At 43.8% G+C, this 22,787-nt stretch overlaps 1 protein-coding gene across 11 annotated transcripts in view; it reads right to left on the minus strand.

Moving 5' to 3' along the window:
* The window catches only part of RBFOX1 (RNA binding fox-1 homolog 1), a 1,459,388-nt gene that overhangs the window by 1,091,668 nt on the left and 344,933 nt on the right, over positions 1-22,787 (minus strand). For all 11 annotated transcript variants that reach the window (XM_077918365.1, XM_077918364.1, XM_077918368.1 and 8 more), the window contains exon 3: positions 17,107-17,139. In XM_077918365.1, coding sequence (XP_077774491.1) covers positions 17,107-17,139 — 33 coding nt within the window. The remainder of the gene's footprint in view (positions 1-17,106; positions 17,140-22,787) is intronic.

Raw genomic sequence — 22,787 nt, forward strand, 5'->3', positions numbered from 1 at the left:
TGTGGAACGCCCTCCAATCAGATGTCAAAGAAATAAACAACTATCTTACTTTTAGAAGACATCTGAAGGCAGCCCTGTTTAGGGAAGTTTTTAATGTTTCTTGAATTATTGTATTTTAATCTTTTGTTGGAAGCTGCCCAGAGTGGCTGGGGAAACCCAGCCAGATGGGCGAGGTATAAATAATAAATTACTACTACTGCTACTATCTAAGAAATATATTTGTTTTTTAGATAAGGTACAATTATTTTAGATTTTAGTATAGTTGGGGTAGCCAGTGTGGTGCCCTCCAGATGTTGTTGGACTACAATTCCCATCAGCCGCAATCAGTGTGACCAATGGCCAGACATGATGGGAACTGTAGTCCAGCAACATCTGGAGGGTGTCATGCCAACTACCCCTGCTCCTTAGCTTCTAGCTGCATATAGAGGGGAGCAGAACAGGAGGAGTAGATTGGCATTGGCTGTCCATTTGTACATGTATTCACATTAGGGTTGCATCCTATGCCCCCCAAATTGGGGGTTCCTGATTTTTGTGGAGTCCACCACTTCCCCACAACCACAAAGGGATGCAAAACCCAGGACATTATGAGGGAAACACAATAAATACCAAAGAGGCTCAGATACCAACAGATAGTTGTTGTTTTTCTTCCACTGTATTGGTAGTGGAAAAATCATGAGGTATTATGGACTGGCTAAATGCAGAAGAGTCGTGGGAGGCATCTCCTGGGCATCCCCCAAGGGAAGGAAGCTCAGAGCCTGGGGATTGGTGGTGGGATGACGGTGAGCAGTCAGATAGAAGAAGAAGGAGCAGACTGGGAGGAAGTGTCAAAAAGCTGAAGAGGTAACAGAGTTTAGTGAGCAGGAAAATCTGTGGCAGAGAGCAGTCCAGAACAAGAAGCAGAAGAAGAGGCTGGGACAAGAGGCAGAGATGAGGCAGGCTGCTGAAGAAGCCAGGGGGGTCTCCCCCTCCTGCTGGGACCAGCTCCCCACCCCACCCCACCCCAGTCTCCCAGAAAACCAAAGAAACATGAAGAGGTGGAGCAACAACAAGCAAGACGATGGAGCCTCAGGTTACTTGGGAAGGAACTGGGGAAGGAGGAGCCTTAGAGAGCTGTGGGAAGGCGGGGACCTTAAGCCCTCAAAACTGCCTCAGGGGAGAGTTCTATTGTAAACAGTTGCTGTGCTCACTAGGCCTGCCCTCCTGAGCTGTCTGGTTTCTTTGAATAAAGAGTTAATGTCACTGAAGCCATGTGAGTTATTGCTGACCTGTTCCGGCTCCCACACCTTTCATGAGGAGAAAATGAACCTTTTATGCAGTGGCTCCTCGCCTGTGAAGTGCTCTCCCCAGGGAGGTTCACCTGGCACCTTCATTGCATATCTATAGGCGACAGACAAAAACATCCCTCTTCTCCCAGGCCTTTGGGTAATTAAACAATTTATGGCCTTTTAAACTGGGGGTGGGGGTCGTTTGTTATTGTTTATGTTTGTTATTAGGGCATGTATTTTTGTGTTTTTATATTGCAAACCACCCTGTGATCTTCAGATAAAGGGCAGTATAGTATTATTATTATTATTATTATTATTATTATTATTATTATTATTATTATTATTACTACTACTACTACTACTACTACTACTACTACTACTACTACTACTACAATTATTAGTGAGCTGTCATCCTCCCTGAACCATGCCTTCTATGGTGACAAACTGCACCATAGCCCATTTCAGAGGCCAAATTTCACTGCACCCCAGATCCAAGACGAAACTACTCCCATGAGAAATTTTATCTGATTCTCCTTCTGTGAATACAGAAGGGGATAATCCCAGAGTTCGGCTGGCTTTAACCTCAGGCAGGTGTGCACCAGAGCGCAGCCTTGGATCCAGGTTTATTTCCATTCCATAGGAGTGTGTATGGAAATGTATAGTAATTTCTAACAAATAGCACAATTGGGAGGAAAATTGTAGATTGCATTAACATGGGGTCTGGAAGTTTGGGTTATTTATTTATTTGTTTGTTTATTTATTTTAAAATGCTGTCAGTGTGTCAGCATGTGTATCATCTCTGCAGACTTATTAAGGTATGGTGTTCAGACGCTTTGCCTAATCAGTCTGTTGCTGTAAATTATTTGGTTCTTAGTGCAAAATTAGACCCCACAAAGGAAATAGGCTTTGGATTATCATGATTTGCATTGCAATGGCTGAAATGGATGGCCCCCACCTCTTGGGGTGCATTGTCAGACATCAAGAGAATCTGCATGACAATATATCATCTGCCGGCATGGCATTTAATAAGCTGCCAGGTTGGTTTTGATTAGACCATTGACATTCTGCACAAGGGCTGATAGGAGCGCTGTGTTTGGGTGTTGCTGATGCTGTACAATCCCTCTTATCATGATGGGTGGAGTGGGGGTGGGTGGGAGGGAAGAAGGGCCTGCACATTACTGGGGCATCAGAATTACGTGCAGTGCAGCATTCACCAACCTGGTGCCCTCCAGATGTTTTGGACTGTGAAATGATTCAGCTGGGAATTATGCAGCATCAGCAACACCCAAAACCAATGCTCATTGGGTCACTGCAGTCCAAAATATATGGAGGTCAGAGGATTGATGAATGCCAATGTAAATGTGTCTCTGTAAACTCTGTAGGGTTCCTGTCAGGTGTGATGGCTGCATTTTTGTTTCTTTTTCAAAATCTCCACAGTAGGAATGGACGAATCTGTCAATTTCAGTTTCTCTCGCTTCCTCATTTTTCCAATCTTAAGCTCAGTTCTCCACATTTCTGCATCAGTCTATTTATTTGGTTTAAAAAGTTCATCAAGAACACTAATCCCCTTTCTGTTTTCAACTCTGAATACTGCTTGCTGGGCTTCCCAAGTGGGAAGAATGCTGTTGCACTCAGGTCTTGCTTGTCGACTTCCTATAGCAGTGTTTCCCAAACGTTTTTGGGCAACGGCACACCTGTTTACCGGAAAAAAATCTCGCGGCACACCACCATTAAAGCCCCGCCCCCGTGACGTCATTCGGGGAGCCGGCGGCCCGGGCCTGAGCTGGAAGGAGAGGCGGTGCTTTTCGGCACAAGGCAATCGGCCTGGAATTGTTTCCCGCGCGCTGCGAAAGGGAACAGCTGCGGTCGCGCGAACCCTCCGGCGCTGGGAGGGGAAAGGGCGGAGTCGCAGAGCACCAGCTGGCCGAGCGGTTGCGCGCAGCGTTGCGCTTTTGGAGAGCGTGCGGCTGCTGCTAGGGGATCCGGGGACGTGAGCAGGCCTGGCCCGACCCGGGTTGAAGGAGGACAAGCCGGCAGCGCGCCAAGTGAGTTCGGTTGCGCACGACGGCCCCCGCTCCCCCCACCCCCGCCGGATCCTCGCCGCCGCCGCCTCTCGCCCGCCTCCCTCCCACGGCACACCACCCGATGTCTCACGGCACAGTAGTGTGCCGCGGAACACCGGTTGGGAAACACTGTCCTATAGAACATAAGAATGCAAGAAAAGCCTACAGGATCAGGCCAGTGGCCCTCTTGGCCAGGATCCTGATCTCACAGTGGCCATCCAGATGCCTATTGGGAGCCTTCATGTAGGACCTGAGTGCCACAGCACTGTCTCCTATGGTTCCCACCAACCAGTATTCAGGGCATGATGTTGTAGACAGTGGTGGTAGAACATAACCATCACGGTTATCAGCTTTATAAATTTGTCCAATCCTCTTTTAAAACCATCCAAGTTGGTGACCACCTTTGCCTCTAGTAGGAATGAGTGTCATAGTTTTTCCTTTTATTAGTCCTGAATCTTCCATTGGATGTCTCCACATTCTAATGTTATGAGAGAGGGGGAAAAACCTTTCCCCATCTAATTTCTCTATCCAATTGGATAGAGAGGTTGCTCAGAGCCATTCATTTGAGCGATGTGTAATGCCTCGAAGACACCTATGTACATACATACATACATACATACATACAGTACATATCTCCAGCATTTGTTCACAGCTTAGCACAGGAAGTTTGCTCTGCAGTCTTTGCCTCTAATTGTCATTATGGAGATAAAGTTTAATATCAGCTTAGAGTCAAATTCTATTATAGCTGATCCCTTTGCAGTGCTTCTTCCATTTTACTTTGAGTTTCGCTCTCTGGTGCTTTTCAGTGACCTGTCATGAAACATGCTTCGTTTCCAGCCCCAGGTTTAATTGAAGCCAGGACTTATCAAGGTTTAGTTAGTTCCAGGATCTCTCTTGGGGGCCATAAAGGAATGCATTTGCACTATTGATGGGAATAATCCTTTCACCCTAGCTGCAGACTTACTACCAGTGGTTTCCATACCTCTGGGATTACCAGTGCTTGAGGCCAATTCAGACTTTCAGCTCAGCACTGAAGACAGGGAAACTGGAGGGGAATAATCTCAAGCCTCTGGAATATGCACGCATGAAATGGCATCATGTGTACATGGGTATTGATGTGTACAAATAAATAAATCCTCCTTCCTGCAACACCATAGGTGTGGAAATGGCCTTATTCCTGGGCCAAATGTCCAAACAGACCGATTATGACCCACAGTAAAATGTGTGATCTGATTACACACAACCCCTCATTTGCACAGGGGTTGTGTTCCAGGTCATCGTGTGCATCTGCAGAGTGCATGTAAGCCTGGCTCACCCCATTCTGCCCCTGCCCCTGCCTCTGCCCCTCCCTACCCCACTCCACCCCAATTCTGCCCCTGTTCCACCCCCTTCCAGTTTCAAACATGACACATGTGTGCATGGTTGTTAGTGCATCAAATATCCGTAAATTGAGAGTTGCCTGTACGTTGAAGGTACCATGGATGCAGTGAGAGGGGACATTATTATGTTGTAAGAACATAAAAGAAGATAGCACAGCACAACACAACATGGAATCATGGAAATGTAGAGTTGGAAGGGACCACAAGGATCATCTAGTCCAACTCCCTGCAATGCAAGAATCTTTCACCCACCACAGAGCTCTAACCGATGACCATGAAACTGAGTTTCATGCTTACGAACTGAGCTATCCCTCAGCACCCAATAGCATGACATCACATAACATGATACTAAGAGTTCTACCGGATCAGACCACCTATTCCAACATCCTGTTCTCATAGTGGCCAACCATCTGGCTATGGAAGTCTGCAAGGAAGACTTGAGCACAACCACAGCCTCTCAACAACTACCGTACTTTTCCGTCTATAAGACGGCCCCATTTGGGGGGACTATATTTTAAGAAAATGAAAACCCCATGCAGGTGAGGGCAGGAAACACTCCCTAGATCATTTCCCGCGCGCAGCGGCATCGGGTGAATTTGTGCACCCTCCAACCGTCCGGTTTGCAGGAGCGCAACCTTCCCTGATGCCACCATGCACGGGAAACAATCCAGGGGTGCTTCCCATGCACAGTGGAATTGGGTGGATTTGCACTCCCGCCAAAGAGCTGGCTGGCAGCGCGCAGCTTCTCCCCACCCCACCCCACCCCATGCAGCTGTGGGCAGAAAACACCCCCCAGATCTCTTCCCACTTGTTGTGGCATCTGGAAAGCTGCTCTCCCGCCAACCGAATGGCTGCGAGCGCAGTGCTCCCCCCCCCCATGCTACTATCCGTGTATTGGATGACCCCAGTTTTTTCATTTGATTTTTGAGTCAAACGAGTTTGTCCAATACATGGAAAAATACAGTAATATTCAGAAGCACAACTGCACTGACAGGGCAGGTATGCAGAATTTCCATGTAGTGGAGTCAACGCAAAAGAATAAGGAACAGCTTTTAAGCATATTCTAGTCAAGTGAAGTGGTGTTCAGAGATGTGCATGGATGTGTGGAGCAATTTATCAAGAGGGCTTCGCGGTCAGGTTGAAGATGAAGAAAAAAATACTCGAAGGATGTAGGTGTCGCCTCTAATATGCCACAACTCTCATTCCCCTTAAGAAACTACAAATTTACCCCCATTAAAGAGTGGGTGTAGTATCTCTAAATACGTAAATGACCAGAATTTCTGTTTCAACACTGGTGAGTTGTTGTTTTTTTAAAAAAGCTTGTCACATTTCGAAGTACAATGCAAACTTGAAACACACCTTCGCTGTGCCCCCAGAGGCACTGCATTTCTGTTTCACAAGGCTATTACATTCTGCTGTGTTGGTTATTCTCATGTGGTAGCACACAGAATATCTATCACACTCAGACTTTCGATCACAGTTTTGGTTTACAGTATTCTTGTACATTGAACAACTCACCCTGGACATTATTTTACTGGAATGAAAATGGCTCCCCCCTCCCTGCAACCATGGTATAGATTTCTGCAGTTGTTAGGAGACCCCGTATTACGCTCAAAGAGTGGATTATCAGAGTGGTTTAACAGGCAATCCTTTCCCCAAGAAACTCTGAGAATTGTAGCTCTGGAAGGGGGATAGGGATCTCCTAACAATTCTCAACACCCTTCTCAAACTACAGCTCCCAGAATTCTTTGGGGGAAGCCATGATTGTTTAAAGTAGCAGCATAGCACTCAAAATATAGGGTGTGGATGAGACAAGGCAATTTCATACATTCCTATATTTCAATTGCAAAACAGTAAGAAAGTTAGGCTATGCTTGATCATATTTTCTCACCCAAATATTTGTGTGCTCTGCCCTTTTTGTATTATTATTACTCACAATGTTTCTTGCATCCCTCAATTACTCCCCCTCCCCCAGCTTTTGCTAATTTTGTGACAATTAGTTGCACAGTTCTGACATCTTGATACTTCTGAAATCTTTTCAAACCCCCCCCCCAAAAAAAAGAATGAATGAATAGATGTTGATTAAAGTGATAACTTTACAATTTTTTTATCTACACATATTAAAATTGCACTCGAGGCAAAGAAACTGGATGGCATTCAGAAACCAGCCATAAAAGTAACCAAAGAAATTGAACTGTGTGTCACTGTATAATTCCAGTTAATTAACTCTGTTGCATTTCCATTTAATCTGCAGTCAGAGATGCAATCAGCTGGCATCGCTCCTATTCCATCCAATATTCAAATATTTGCAGCTAGCTTTGCCAAAAAAGCCAGTTTCTATCTGGTTCCTAGCAGCAAAACTACGGTCCATCACATAATACAGTCGTACCTTGGATCTCAAACACCTTGGCTCCCGAACAAATTGGCTCCTGAACGATCGAAACCCAGAAGTGGGTGTTCCCGTTTTTGAACGATTTTTGGAAGCCGCATGTCCAGAGTGGCTTCCATGGCTTCCAATTGGCTGCAGGACCTTCCTGCAGCCAATCAGAAGCTGCGGTTCAGTTTCTGAATGTTTTGGAAGTCGAATGGAATTCTGGAACGGATTCTGTTCAATTTCCAAGGTACGACTGTAGTTTGGGAGATCTGGGTAGGTTTGTAATCTTCCAAACTTTCTCCTGCTGGTTACTACAGTGCCAAGTAAATGTTTGGTGGGGGCTGTCTTAAAAGCTCTGCTTCTTTCAGGCATTCATTCTCTTCTGCATTTGTAAGAACTCATTCAGCACCAGAACTTTGGAACTCCATGCCTATTGATATCAAGCAGGTGTCTTCACTATATTTGTTTCAGAGCCTGATGAAGACGTTCTTAGTAGGACAAGCCCACCCAGACACTTAGAAACGCTGGTGTGAATCTTAATCTGTTTTAGTATTTTAACTTATTGTATGTTTTAATGTATTTTTTAAAAAAATCCTGGTTTTATGGTTTCATCATTTTGTAAACCACTTTGAAGTTTTTTTTATACAATCAAGCAGTCTATAAATGTTATGAAATAAATAAATAATAATAAATTTATGAATGCCAGCTGTTTATTTCCCAGCCAGACTCAAGAGAACTCCCCGCTGCATCTCTATTTTATACACAGAAGAGGAATCCTAATTCCATGCATTATTCTCACCCACATACATGCACTTCCAGTAATTCCCCATCAGCAGATCAATGTCCCAGAGTGCAACACCAGCAAAATGCATTCAAAAGCCCCAGAACCACTTCCCTTCATGAATGAAACATCTGTAATTCTTGTCTATTATCAAGTCTATTTGTTTAGCGACGTTACAGACTTTCACTGGGGCTCCACTTCTATCAGCAAACTCCCAGAGCCATAAATTATTTTGCACACATTTGCGTATGTGCATGCTTGTGTGTTCTTACATCATTTATTTTCATGACATTATACATGCCATCTTTTCTGAGTACTTGACATCAAAAGGTGCTTATTCTCCAAGCTCATATTTCACTACTGTGCTTATATTTTATCTGGCTTTACAGATCTGGTTCCTGCACGAATGTCTGTAAAGTTCCATACTTTTCATCCATTATAAAGAATGGAAGTATAGGAAGTTCTCACTTACACAAAGTCAGAGAATTGGTCTAGATCAGTATTGTCTACACTGAGTGGTAGCAGCTCTCTGGGATTTCAGACCACACTTCATCCCAGCCCTGCCTGGAACATGACTATGATTGCCTTGTCCTGGTTAAGAGTGCTGAACTAGGACCTGGGAGGTAAAGGTAAAGGGACCCCTGACCATTAGGTCCAGTCGTGGCCAACTCTGGGGTTGTGGCGCTTATCTCACTTTACTGGCCGAGGGAGCCGGCGTACAGCTTCCGGGTCATGTGGCCAGCATAACTAAGCCACTTCTGGCGAACCACAGAAGCGCACAGAAACACCATTGACCTGCCCGCTGGAGCAGTACCTATTTATCTACTTGCACTTTGACGTGCTTCCGAACTGCTAGGTTGGCAGGAGCAGGGACCGAGCAACGGGAACTCACCCCGTTGTGGGGATTCGAACCGCCGACCTTCTGATTGGCAAGTCCTAGGCTTTGTGGTTTAACCCACAGCACCACCTGCGTCCCCTAGGACCTGGGAGACCAGGGTTCAAATCCCCACTTCATTGCGTGACATTGGGCCAGTCACTGCCTAACTTACTTCACAGAGTCCTTAATGGGATTAAATGAAGGGGAGAACAAGGTAAGACATCTCAAGCTCCTTGGAAGAAAAGGTGGGATATAAATGCAGTAAATTATAAAAAATAATTTGGGGGGGGGGGAGAGAAGGGGGAGTCCCACTGGGTGAGCAGAACACTTCAGCAGAATTGGATACAACCTAATGTTATTAAATGTTTTAAATGCTCTTGTTTCAAATAATTTTTCATTTTATTTTCTCTGTACTGTTTTTACTGTTTTGCTGTTTGCCACCCTGGGCTCCCACAGCAGGAAAGGCAGGATGGAAATTTGGTCAAATGATAATCATCCATTGGAGTCCACACTTCCCCAAATTATGTAATACAGTTACTGGCTCAAAACAAATAAAATGCATTCTTATAGCATTTCAATATGCACTTTAAACATTTTATGCTTTTTAAAAGCTGGTTTTAATATATATGTTATATGTTGTTTATTGTGAGTCACTTTTGTAAAAAAAAAGTTTAATAAGGAAAAAAATATGAAGTTGAATGTACTTTTTAAAAGCAAAATTAATTAAATAAATAAATAAATCACAGATAAATGTAGAAATGGGACAGAAGATGCTTACAAACAAACATTTGGAAACTTGGCCTGGTGCACAAAGAGCATGACCCATCCATCTCCAACATAACCCCATACAGTGGTCATGACATTTTACCAAATACTAAGGAAGTGGGCCAGTGAAGCAGTCGTCAATTCTTTCAGAGATTTGAAAAACACAACCAGCGTCAGCAAAGCAAAATGGTAACCAAAACCCAGTGGCATAGCGTGGGGGGTGCAGGGGGGGCCGGCTGCACCGGGCACAACATCTGGGGTTAGGGCAAATCCACAGGTTAGGGGGCGCAAATCCACGGGTTAGGGGGCGCAAATTACTTGCCTTGCCCCGGGTGCTGACAACCCACGCTACGCCACTGCCAAAACCTAACACATTTGTCGGCCTTTTCTAAAGTATCCTTCTTGCTAAGCTTGACCTATTGCTTCCAAGAAAGGAAATGTGTGTGTGTGTGTGTGTGAGAGAGAGAGAGAGAGAGAGAGAGAGCGCAAACATAGCTTCTGAATGGCATTTCTTGATAAGCTAGGAGTAGACTGATAACTTGTGTACATTTGCTCTGTACAACAGGCAAAGTTGTGTTCAGTTAGTTTCGCACAGGGCTCATGAGCCTGAGGGAAGAGGTGCACCACAAATCATGGAAATGGCTTGAAATGTCTGCCTGGCACAGGCATAAATCCTTCTTCCATTACAATGTTTGTCTCACGGAAGGCTTAGGAGGACACTCCTGTGGATGTCAGCAACACAGTCAGACTGAAAATGACCTTCATCATGCGGAGCCCCATCTGAACCACATTTGTGCCTTGAGAGAGAGGTTTACTTCACTTTTTCAATAGGAGGCAAATACACTTGTGTTTCCCACACCAACACTCAAGCCAAAATGTAGCCACCCTTCAAAATCCACGCATCTCCAAATGTTGCAGTGAGCTTTCCAACCAAAAAATACGCATGCAGAATATATAAGTGAAAATGGCATGTGGAGAAACGAAAGGGAAACTAAAGCTGACATAATTCTCCATGCTGAGTGCCAGAGAGAGAAGCCAGGCTCGGGAATGAACTTTTGGCGGCACATAAAATAGACCACAAATGAAGCCCACAAATGAGAGTTGAGCTTTAAAAGCCCTGACATAATTTTCCAGAATGGGTCAAATTCTGAGCTACAGAATATTTCCCAGTGGCCACCATGCATCCACCTCTCCTTCCTTCCTTCCCTCCCCTTAAATTCTCCTCACCATCCTCCAGAGAGCCAATGTGGTGTAGTGGTTAAGAGTGGTAGACTGGTGGTAGTGGTAATCTGGTGAACCAGGTTCGCGTCTCCGCTCCTCCACATGGAGCTGCTGGGTGACCTTGGGCTAGTCACACTTTGAAGTTTCTCAGCCCCACTCACCTCACAGAGTGTTTGTTGTGGGGGAGGAAGGAAAAGGAGAATGTTAGCCGCTTTGAGACTCCTTCAGGTAGTGATAAAGCGGGATATCAAATCCAAACTCTTCTTCTTCTTCTTCTTCTTCTTCTTCTTCTTCTTCTTCTTCTTCTTCTTCCTCCAAAATACATGGCCTACCCACTTTCCTTACCTTAGCAGCAGGAACAGCAGCAGGTGCAGATGGGAATGGGGTAGCCAACATTACCCATAGAGATTGGATGAAGCCTCTAGGTTGGCTGTGATATGAGTAACTACCAGGATTTTGACATCATCATCATTTCATATCTTAACTTTTCCTCCAATGAACTCAGTGTGGCATACATGGTTCTCCCAATGATTTCATCTCAACAACTACCCTGTGAGGCAGGTTAGGCTGAGCAAGGCAGTGACTGTCCCAAGGTGAGCTTCATGTGAACTTCATGGTCATGGGGATTTGAATGCTGGTCTGTGAGGTCTTTGTTTGACACTCTGCCCACTATACCATGCTGGCCTTGCCTGTCCGATAGAGCAGTTCTGACAGTCCCACTCAGGCCCAGTTTCACAATAGCTGGGTTGGGCAGCATGCATTCCAGATCAGGATCCAGATATGACCACCAAGAAATTGTGATTCATGAATACAAGACTGAACACTCTTCCTCCCCCCATAACAGACCACATTGATGAATTGCCTTGAAATCTGATTGTTACATGTTGCCTATTATCATGGCTTAGATAATAAATGGCCATATTCTAGCCTGTTCAGAAGTCTACTTTGTAATGACATTAACATGCCCCATTAAGTGTATTATTGTACAAGAGAGCGGAGCCATTTGTGATAACAATCTTTTATTAGAATCCATATGCATGAGATATTCTTTGTATAAAAAAGTGTGTAATTTGAATATTTACAAGGAGAAGGACACTAAAAAGACACAGTATAGGCGGAGCCGGTATTTATTCAGGGGAGACTTGGCGGCTTGCAGCGGCGACTCTTGTCAATGGCTGTAACGCCTGTGTGTTAAAAATAATCAGGGTCTCCGAATTACTTGGCAGCATCTAGTCCAGATATTTCTTTCTCTGAAATTGTATGGCTGTAACAGAATGCTGAAAGAAAAGCTATTTGAAATATGTAAGAGAGAGGGAAACCACTATTGCTGTTCTTCCTTTGGATATCTCAAGTATCTGGCAAAAAATGCACAGTCGAATTATCCAAGAGTACAAAACCGGATTAAGCAGATGTTAGAGTGGTTTTGGATGTGTCGTTCAAGAATGGAAGCCCATCACTATTCAAAATAAATGAAGCCTTTACACAAAGCATCCCCTTATCAAAAGTGAGACGTGCGCTTGTACATATTGATACCCTGGAATATATAAAAAAAAGACCTCGGATTCAAGGAAGCAAGTAATCAGAGAGTTACAAAGAATTAAGAAGATTGTGTGCACTGCTGCCTCAATCCATTGAAAAGGGCAGAGATGCCAATAGCTTTTGAGAATTTCCCTCTGTTATATAGCAGGACTAACAAGGCTTAAGCTGTAAAAAGCCAATCTACATTCTCCAGTCGCAAGCATTCAGTTACAAGATGATACATAGCCACGTGACAGTACAGTACCCTTTTTTGAATTGAAGAGATGTACGTAGAAGCCATCCAAGCAATTTACAAGCTCTTACATTTTGCAAATATTACCAAACGATTACCTTCTCCAAATATGACATTAAAAAAAACCAACAACCTTGTGGAGTTCAGACACCAAAAAGCCTGACCTTATAAAGCCATGGTTATTAGGACTGTGTGAGGCCCCTTTGATCTGGTGTTCTGGGGGCAGTTGTCATCTGATGGTGCCCTAACCCAGATCAGAGACCAAATTAATTTGGAGCCTTGCCCATTCATGAGCCAGTGTGGTGTAGTGGTTAAGAGTGGTAGATTCGTAATCTGGGGAACCAGGTTTGCATCTCTGCTCCTCCACATGCAGCTGCTGGGTGACCTTGGGCTAGTCATATTGGTCTGAAGTCTCTCAGCCCCACTCACTTTACAGAGTGTTTGTTGTGGGGGAGGAAGGGAAAGGAGAATGTTAGCCGCTTTGAGACTCCTTCGGGTAGTGATAAAGCAGGATATCAAATCCAAACTCCTCGTGAGGGAGGGGAGAAAGAGACATGCTTCTACTTCTCCATCCTCCCAACCATATGCTGATGGAAATTTATCAGCATTTCAGTGTGAATTTGTATGCAATTTTGCCTAACATACACATTAAGATAATGCATTTTGTATGCTATTTTCAGTATTACAGTCATTTATAGGCATGTCTTACCCCAGTGTATGCATTTTTGTACATTTTTGTATGGAGAACTGCACTGAAAAATTTGGAGAAGTGCACATTTCAAAGGACAACTGTCTTCCTATGCACACATTGCTTTGGAAAGTGTGAATTAGGTAGGTTCGCCTTTAAACGTGAACTACATTGAATGTCTTCCTCCATCCCTATAGGGTATTGGTGAGGAATTTAGTTTAGCTTGCATTTTAAACTAAACCCACGCATTTTCTGAAACAATACATGAGCTAAAATGCACCTCTGTGTTCTACTTTACACATCCCTGAATTTTGTAGTGCAGTTATGCAACCAGAAAATGTGTACAAAAAGTCATAGCCTGGATTTAACCTACCCAGACTGCTAGCAGAAGCTAGTGTAAGGGCACCCACTCCTCCCACCACCGTACCCTGTGCCTTCCTCCAAATCCACTCTGGAAAGCCAGGAGAACCCCCAGAAAAGTGCACAGGGGGGCAAGAGGGAGGGTTGTTCCTTCTGGCAAGCAGAAATGCCTGGTGTGATGGAATGATCAGAAAAGCGCAACATTTAATTTAACTTACAAAAATGCATTCTGGCAGGAGGAATTGCTTGCACAAATGTACATATTTCCCAAAATTGCAAAAAAAAAGTACATATAAGGAAAAATGCATACTAAACTGCTGAGAAAATGTCATGAAAAGAAGGACTATTTCCTTTTTTTAAAAAAAAATGGCAAACTGATATCTGCAAACATGGCAAATTAAAATTAATAGTGGAAATATATGAAACTGATATTCACAAGATTCACCCATCCCTAGGCTGAACTAAATATTATTTGATTTGCTACCAACCAACCCCCAACCAAGCAGCCTTGTATGCAATTTTCTATCTTCTTTTTACACTGTTTCGTAGCAGAAATGCTCCATTATTTTATCACCTCCCCTACTTCCTGGGGGCAGTTAACAATGTTGATTGAAGTGGGAAAGTGACACTTAATTTCACATCACATGTTTCAGGAACAAAAGGGGTTCTTTGGCCCCCACTACTAAATAAAACTTGTGTCCTTTTTTTAAGGAGATGTGAATACGTTTGTGAAACACATCTATTTTTTTCCATATTTTTTTTAAAAACCAGTTTGTTAGCATATGGAAACACAAAAATTGTTATAGTCACAGATTACCAGAATTCTGAACTTTGTCATACTCAGCGATGTTTAATCTAGTATTCATATTTGTACGACAGGCAGGTCTGAGGCTTGCAAACATCACTTTCAAGTTGAATCTGAGTGAATTAGATTGTCATTCCTGTTCCAAATGCAAGTGAACTTATGTCCTTGTTCTTTAAAGCAACTAGCTAAGTTTATCTATTCTCTTTAATAATGCAATTTAATTTACCAAAGGTTCCTATTAAAAATTTATCTGACTGAAACAGTCACCTAGACATTTTGTTATAGTTAAACATTAGCTTTAGCGAGCATCACAAATTTCCTGCTGTGAAGCTGGGGCCAGCTTCATATAGAAACACTCTCTAGGCTATCAACTGATATTACATTTAAATGAGGAAGTCTCTGTTCACTGAAATAAAATAAGGTTGGCTTTATTTTTTTTAAGGCACAGTGGCTGGGCCATTGCAGCAACAGGGAATTAACAGCTTACTTCTGTGAAAGAAAAAACATGACAGCTAATAGATTTCTTTTTCAAAGCATGCCAGCAGCTTCTCACATACAGATCCATGCGAGCAACCTGGGAAATTATTAGCCATCATGCAAAACACACAAAGACTCAGAAACATACCCCAGGTCCTAATATTTTCACCATCGCATGATGAGGGACAGAGGACATGAGCACACTAGCTCCATTCCCATGTTACTATCCAATAATAATTTAAGAAGAGCCCTGCTGGATCAGACCAAAGGCCTATCAAGTACAGCATCCTGTTCTCACAGTGGCCAACTAAATGCTCACAACCCTCCATGAGATTCCATCCAGTCTTTTCCATGCACGCTCCCCACTTGTGATTTGCAACCCTGAATTCCCAGGCTCTCAAACTGTGTGGGAACCCTATAAGCTTCCCACTTCAAAGGTTACCCTTCCCATGTGTGGAGGTTGGTGAGCATGACAATAGTGGAGGCAGGTAGGTAATGCACTTATCCCCAGTTGCCCTCTTCCCACGAAGGATTCAAAAAATAGGGATATGGATTCTGTCTTCCTATAATACAGGGAACAGGGAATCTGCAGCCCTTCAGATGTTTTGTTTATTAATTCACTGTACTTTTATACTGTACTTTATCCCAGAGGACGCCAGGGCAATGTCAGGGCTCATAGGAGCCAACTCCTAGGGGCAATGGGGGCTTTGACCCCCACAATAAAATATTTGAGGGGCCCGGCTCCCCACAAAGTTGATGGGCATTCCCATTCAAATGATGTGTGTGCACTGCATCATGTGATCAATTCTGCAGGGTGGGGTTTACCGGGGGCCCCACAATATTTTATTCAAGTTGGCATCCCTGTTAGGGATGGTGCTACCATTAAGAGCAGTATGGCAACCACCAGCAAATACTGGATGGTATCAGGGGCAGCCCCTTCCAGCTGTTGGCCAGTATTGAAGTAAGATTCAGCTGCCAAGCTTCTGCATATGGAAAGTGGGGAGAGCAGCATTAACTTGTCATCAGACAGCAAAATGCCTTGGACCATTCCTGTGCTGTGTACCAATAACATACTATAAACAACAATATGCACATTAAATTAAACAAGATGAAAGACACAGCACCTAGCCATTCAAATAGTCCAGCTGTAGACATAAAAAAACCCCCTGTGCTTAGGTTTACATTTTTCTCCACAATGTGTGAATAGATACATTTGTAGCTGATGGGGGGAGGGAATCACCAGACTGTACCTTCAAAGATAGGTAGTTCCACAAATGGGGTCACCTGAGTCACCATGCAATGGACTATATGAGCCTCTAATGCAGATAGTAAGGTTGGCAGATATCGGACACCAATTCCCATCAGCTCCCGCCATCTTGCCCAATGATCAAGGATGATGGGAGTTATAATCCAACAAGATCTCAAGGGTCACACATTTCTCATTCGAGAGAGGTGGGGCTATTCAAATAAACAGGTAGAGTTATGCAGATTGGAGCAGGTTTCCAGGAGGTGAGTTGCCAGGGCAAGGATCAGTTCTAATTCCAACACAACAATGTCCATAAGTGCACACATTGACTTTATTCCACATGAATGACTGTGTGCCATTCTTTTCTATGTGGAAAAGAGAAATGCCACAGTTCTAGACACTGATATAATGACTGAACTGGTCTTCTACCATTGGCACTGGTTGCCACCAGTCAACAAGAAGTTACCAGTTTCTCTTCATGGAGATAAGGTACACTAGGGCAAATATTTCACACAAATCGCATACCCTCACGCCTGCCAATAAATCAAGGAGAGACTTATATTATTACAACCTGTAAAGTTGTTTCTTCAGGACTTATATTTTTTCACCCACAATAAGGTTTATAAGCAAGCAAGCAACTTTTAGCAGTCACAGGGGCTAGAAACTAACTCAAAATAAAATGATGGCCACAAGTTTCAGAAAGTTTAATTCTGTACCTATAACCATATTCCCACAGGAATCTCAGCATGCACATAGCTCTCATTATGGTGTGAGCAGGTTATGCTCTACACCTCTTTTGCTAGATTTACAGAAATGTGGAGGATTAGAAAGTTGAAACAGGATAGAGAAGAATAAAGCTATTCCAAAATAGTGTCCTTGTGAATTAAATCCAAACAACCTGATACAACGATACCAAAGCAACTTAAGGAAGAACCTTAAAGCTCAAATGTATACATTCCATCGTACGCAGGCAGCCTGATTTCCTCAATCACTCAGAGACATAAATGCAGTCAGAACAAACCAGAATTCCCTACCTCGATGTTGTTGACGGTCAGAACAGTCAAAGCCTGCAAATTATAGGAGAGGGAAAACATTGCATTAGTATTGATTCAACAAATAAGGAATTGGATTAATTGCCTCTTAAGCTATTGTGGCTGGAGGGTCATGGCAAGAGGTATGTCCACGATGCAGCAAGCTTCTCTCCTATTCTGATGAGGAAGTGAAAACATTTAACTTCAGTGTAAATTGGTCTTCTCCTTTCTAAAAGTGTGCACACAACTGTCAAAATGGAATCAGGGAAAACAACCAGTTCTATTGCTTTATGCCCATGTTAGGGGTCTCAAGCTGGAGACTTTAGTACAGTGACTTGGCTACCTTATGCTCTGTGCATGCTTCCCAGAGGGAAAAATGGCTATCTTGTCCTCTACTGTGCCTCAGCTGGTGTTGTGCCAAGAGTATTAGCTTGTATACAAGAAGAGCTTTGCTAGATTCAATCAAAGATCCATGTAGTCCAGCATCCTTTTCTTACAGTGGCCAAATAGATGTTCCTGGGAAGCCCAAGAGCAGGGCCTAAGCACTACAGCACTCTCTCCTCCTGAGGTTTCCAGCAAGTGGTGTTCAGAAGCATACCACTTCTCTTGACCCTGGCCTGTGTAAGTATTTGCCAATATTCTGCTCTACTTTTTCAAAGCAAGCATTACGGGGTCATTCATTAGTCTCTTTCTCTCTGTTGCTTCAGACCATTAGGAATGAGCTGCAGCCAGAGGCAAATACTAAGCCGAAGCTCTGTTTTTCATTCTCTTTCAAAATATTATGTGTAGCATAGGACTAGAGAACATGTAATTGTGCCACTATCAGTTGTGCAAAAGCTGCTGAGTTCAATGAAAAGGGTAATTATATAACAAGTCCCTCTAGATCAGGAGAGCCAACTCATGAGGGCAGAGCCCTCTTGTCCTCCCACCAATAGTTTTGGGAGGAACACCCCCCCATGGTTCAAAAAAAAATCAAGGGATGGAGGAGGCTGAGCACAGAGCCAAGCATGGCGTGGCTTCAATGGCCGACTCCTTCTTGTTCTTCTCCTCCTGCTGAGGAGAGGAAGAAGGGTCAAAGCATCTCTCTGCTGGTGGTGACAGCATGAGCAGGGGGAGGAGACATCTGCCATTGAAGCTGTGATGCCACCACATTTGCCTCCACCCCAGGTCCTCCCAACATCCTGATGTCGCGCGTATGACATTGGGACATTTTGTGCATGTAATGTCCACATGCACAGTGCTGGCACCCCAATCACCCTTGCAAACTGGTGCCTCTGCTCCAGATGTTGGTGGATTCCAGCTTCCATCAACCACAGGCATCATGGTCAATGATGAGGGATGGTGGGAGTTATGAACATAAGAAGAATCTGCTAGATCAGGCAAATGACACCTCTAGTCCAACATCCTGTTCTCATAGAGGCCAGCCTATGAGAATCCCCAGAGCAGGAGCTGAGTACAACAGCACTCTCCCCATTTGTAATCCCTATTTAGAGGCAGGACGGTGCAACTATGACATCATGAATTGAGCAGAATGGAAGGCGGGTGGGTGGGTGTGCCAAATTTTGGGCTCAGACAGGGCACTGCTAAAATTTGAAAGCCCCCTCCCTCTCTTAGGCTGAATCAAACTATTGATCCATCTAGCTCAGTGCTGTCCACACTGACCAGAAGAATCACTCTCAAGTGATTCAGCCAGGGAGGACTCTCTCAGCGCTACCTGGATATGTTGGGGATCGAACCTGGACCCTTTTGCATGTGAAGCAGATGCTCTACCACTGAGCTAGGGCCCTCCCCTGGTTTTTAATTACAACTATTCTATTCCCTAAACTGTCACTGTGCATTACATTTCGCCTTCTCTTCTCTCTGTCGGCAACACCTGCCATTTCTTGCAAGTGGCACAGCTATCATGGCACCTGTTGGAGGAGCTAGATGAAAAGTAAGATCCTGCAATGGAGGAGATGTGTCTTTCACAGCCCTTTGATCATTCTGCACATGTCGGCTGCTGCACACCTTTACAGACCTTTTTGCTTTCCAGCATTCTTTTTGGTTAGGGCTCTTTTCACATGGTTTTCAAGAGTCCTCATTTCTCTCACTGACATTCTCTCTCTGCCTCTCATTTAAGAAAGCCGACAATGTAGTCAGGAGAAATCAAAGCGTGAGTATGGCATTCCTTTCCTGTCCTCAATAGGAAACAGTCTGGGGTTTCAAACGCTTTAGATTCCCTAAGTTGGCTGCTCAGTGAAATCTTATTTTGTGCCATTCATTATAGTGCTTTCCTCAGATTTATCCAAGGGTTCCTTCCTCTGTGAAAGAAGCTTCAATTTTTTTCTGCATCATTCACAAGGCACTTTTTTTTTAAAAGGATTTCAGTGAGTGTGGTATTTTGATCTTACCTTGAAGTGGTTTAACATTCAATCCCTCTTCCCAGAGAACTCTGGGAACTGTAGCTTTCTGAGTGGAATAGATGTCTTTTAACTACTCTATTCTAAACTTTAAAATGAAAAGCATAATGTCGGTGGTCAACAAAAGAGGTTTAAAGACTCTCTCAGGGCAAGTCTTTAAAACTGCAGTATAAACACTGACAACTGGGAAAAACTGGCCTGCAAGTGCTCCAATTGGAGAACAGCCATTACCAAAGGTGTCAAGGGCTTTGAAGACACTCAAACTCAGGACGAAAGGGAGAAATGTGCTAAGAGGAAGGCACCGTTGGCAAATCCACACTGTGATCAACTCCCGCCCAGAAACCAATGTCCCCACTGTGGAAGGACATGTGGATCCAGAATTGGCCTCCACAGTCACTTATGGACCCACCGTTAAAACCATGTTTATGGAAGACAATCTTCCTCGGCTACGAGTGATCGCCAAAGAAGAAGAAGATGTCTCTTGACTCTCAATACCCTTAACCAAACTACAGCTTCCAGGATTCTTTTGGGAAAGCCAGGAAGCTTTAAAGTGGCATGATACTGCTTTAAATGTATCACTATACAACAACAGCCTGCCCATTTAAGCCCCATGCCACACACAAAATCAACAGCGACACTTTAACCAGTCCTGGGATGCTTATGCATTCCATTCCATAGATGTATGTAGCATTTCATTTTTAATGTTGTGCTGACTGCCATCACATTGAAACAATCCATATTGTTTTCTTAGCCCCTTGTGAAAACATTTTCATATTTATAATGTGCACTCTTATAAAAAATATTTCCAGGTGGAGTACAATATGGTTTAAAACACCATCAAAACATCGATAAATACTGATGGGTTAAAAAAGAAAATTCATGTTACAAAGGCATGTCTACACAGTTTATGGAATAGGCTGCTGGATTATTCACATCTTTGGATTCTGCTTTGCATATTTTGGTACACAAATAGTGCTCACAAAAATATGCACTTTACATAAGAGTTGCATACAAAAAACGCATATTTTACTGGCGAATGTATTGAAAAGTGCATGTTGTAAGTATAATGCACATGTGAAGTGCATACAAATTACAATCGATGGGGTAGAATGGCATGTGACGGCACACATAACAGACATAAGATTGAGTACAAGTGACACCGCAATGGGACAGAATTAGCTGCTCAGCCCATCCCTCATTAACATATTGATTAACGTCACAGCCAGACAGCCCATCAGTCACTTCACCTTCTTATCCAACATCTGTGCTTACAGTGTGTTGTTTCTAAAACCACCCCTGAAATATACAGGCTCGGGATGTTAGAGATATATATTATTGCCATGAAACTGTATCAAGACTTAATAAAGATGGTATACTGGGAATAGCACCATCATCATCATTCATGCACTTCCTTGCTTGCTATTGAGCACCAGTGGGCACGGTGGATGTTTCTAGAGCTAGCCAAAAATGCTTGCTCAATGGCTTTTGACAGATAGGAGATGCTTTTTCAATGAGCATTGATTGCCATTGCCTACTGAGGTATGGCACACATACCGATGGGGTCTGGCAAAGCAGACTGGAACTTGAAGTGCAGGCAAATGGGAGACGGGGGTATGCTTGAGTTTTCAAGCCTCAACAAGAGCAGGGTTCCAACAGAATCCTGTTTACTTGATGGTGATGATGTCACATTTTTTTCAAAAAGATGAACTCAAGGTGACTTACAAAACCAAACATTAGAAAATTTAAGCAATACTCGTAATAATATGCCTAAGAGTGCAGATCCAACTCAACCACCCTACTCCACTAAAAAGTAAGCAGAAAAGTCAAGCCCAAAGGAACCTAAAAACAGGCAGTGATAGGGAGGGCATTCCGCGGACAAGGAGCCACCACTGAGAAGCTCTGTCATTTTATCCCCACCCTCAGAGGAGGCATAAAGACATGGTAAAAGTTATTGTGCATGGTATGGAGAAAGTGAAGATGGGGGGGGGGACTCCCCTCTGTCATAACACTAAAACTCATGGGTAGCCAATGAAATTGAATGTTGTAAAATTCAGGACAGATAAAATAAAGTTCTTCTTTGCATTTTTTCAGCCCTCTGCACATCCCCCCAGCTGCCCACAACCCCTGCTCTGAAAAAGCACGATGGAAAAAGTTGTCACATGTCATTTCACTGGGCTTTAATTGAAGTCCGAGCACTTGGGAAGGCCGAGGTGTGCAGATCACTGGTGAGATGATTGATTTGAAGAATGAAAGAAAGGAGATTCACAAACACCCCTTAGCCACCTCAAAAATAAGCTAAGAGTGACAAAAACTCCTGGACCCCAGAATTGATTAGCCAGTTTAAAAGCAGCAGAACATTATATATGTCTGGTGATGCCTTTTTAAGGTAAAGGTAAAGGTACCCCTGCCCGTACGGGCCAGTCTTGACAGACTCTAGGGTTGTGCGCCCATCTCACTCAAGAGGCCGGGGGCCAGCGCTGTCCAAAGACACTTCCGGGTCACGTGGCCAGCGTGACATCACTGCTCTGGCGAGCCAGAGCCGCACACGGAAACGCCGTTTACCTTCCCGCTAGTAAGCGGTCCCTATTTATCTACTTATACCCGGGAGTGCTTTCGAACTGCTAGGTTGGCAGGCGCTGGGACCGAACAACGGGAGCGCACCCCGCCGCGGGGATTCGAACCGCCGACCTTTCGATCAGCAAGCCCTAGGCGCTGAGGCTTTTACCCACAGCGCCACCCGCGTCCCGATGCCTTTTTGGAACCTCTTAAAAACTTACTTATTCTTCACGGCCATTGCTTGTGCCAGTTTATTTTGGTTATGTTGCTCTACAGGAGGACAAGAAGTTTCTTTGCCTCATTGTGGACCAGCTGAAGATTCAAAGGGAAATCCAAAAAGTTACGGGGACTTTCATGATGGTCAAAAAAAAAAAAACAACTGTAGGGAATGTCCACGTTACACCAGGTTAATGTTCATTTGTTTTTTAAAAGGTTCAGCGCAGTGTCCAAAAATGAAGAGGGAAAAAAAGGATATTGCTCTAGATGCCTGCTGGAGCTGCCCATAATTGCACAGTAAGTTCATTATATAAAGCCAGTCCCTTGAGCCTTCATCGTCCCAGTTAAGCAACAGTAATAGAAAGCAGCTGGAAGAGGACATTAGGTCAGCTGAATCATTAGCCCTGAAAATTGCATCACTATTGCTTCTGTCTGACAGCAAGGCTTTCACACATCATCACACTCCTAAAAAGGGGAGGTCAAACAGTCAGCCAAACTTGGCGCGGTAACTCC

The sequence above is a fragment of the Podarcis muralis genome, chromosome 14, assembly GCF_964188315.1.
Source record: "Podarcis muralis chromosome 14, rPodMur119.hap1.1, whole genome shotgun sequence".
NCBI classification, from domain to species: Eukaryota; Metazoa; Chordata; class Lepidosauria; order Squamata; family Lacertidae; genus Podarcis; species Podarcis muralis.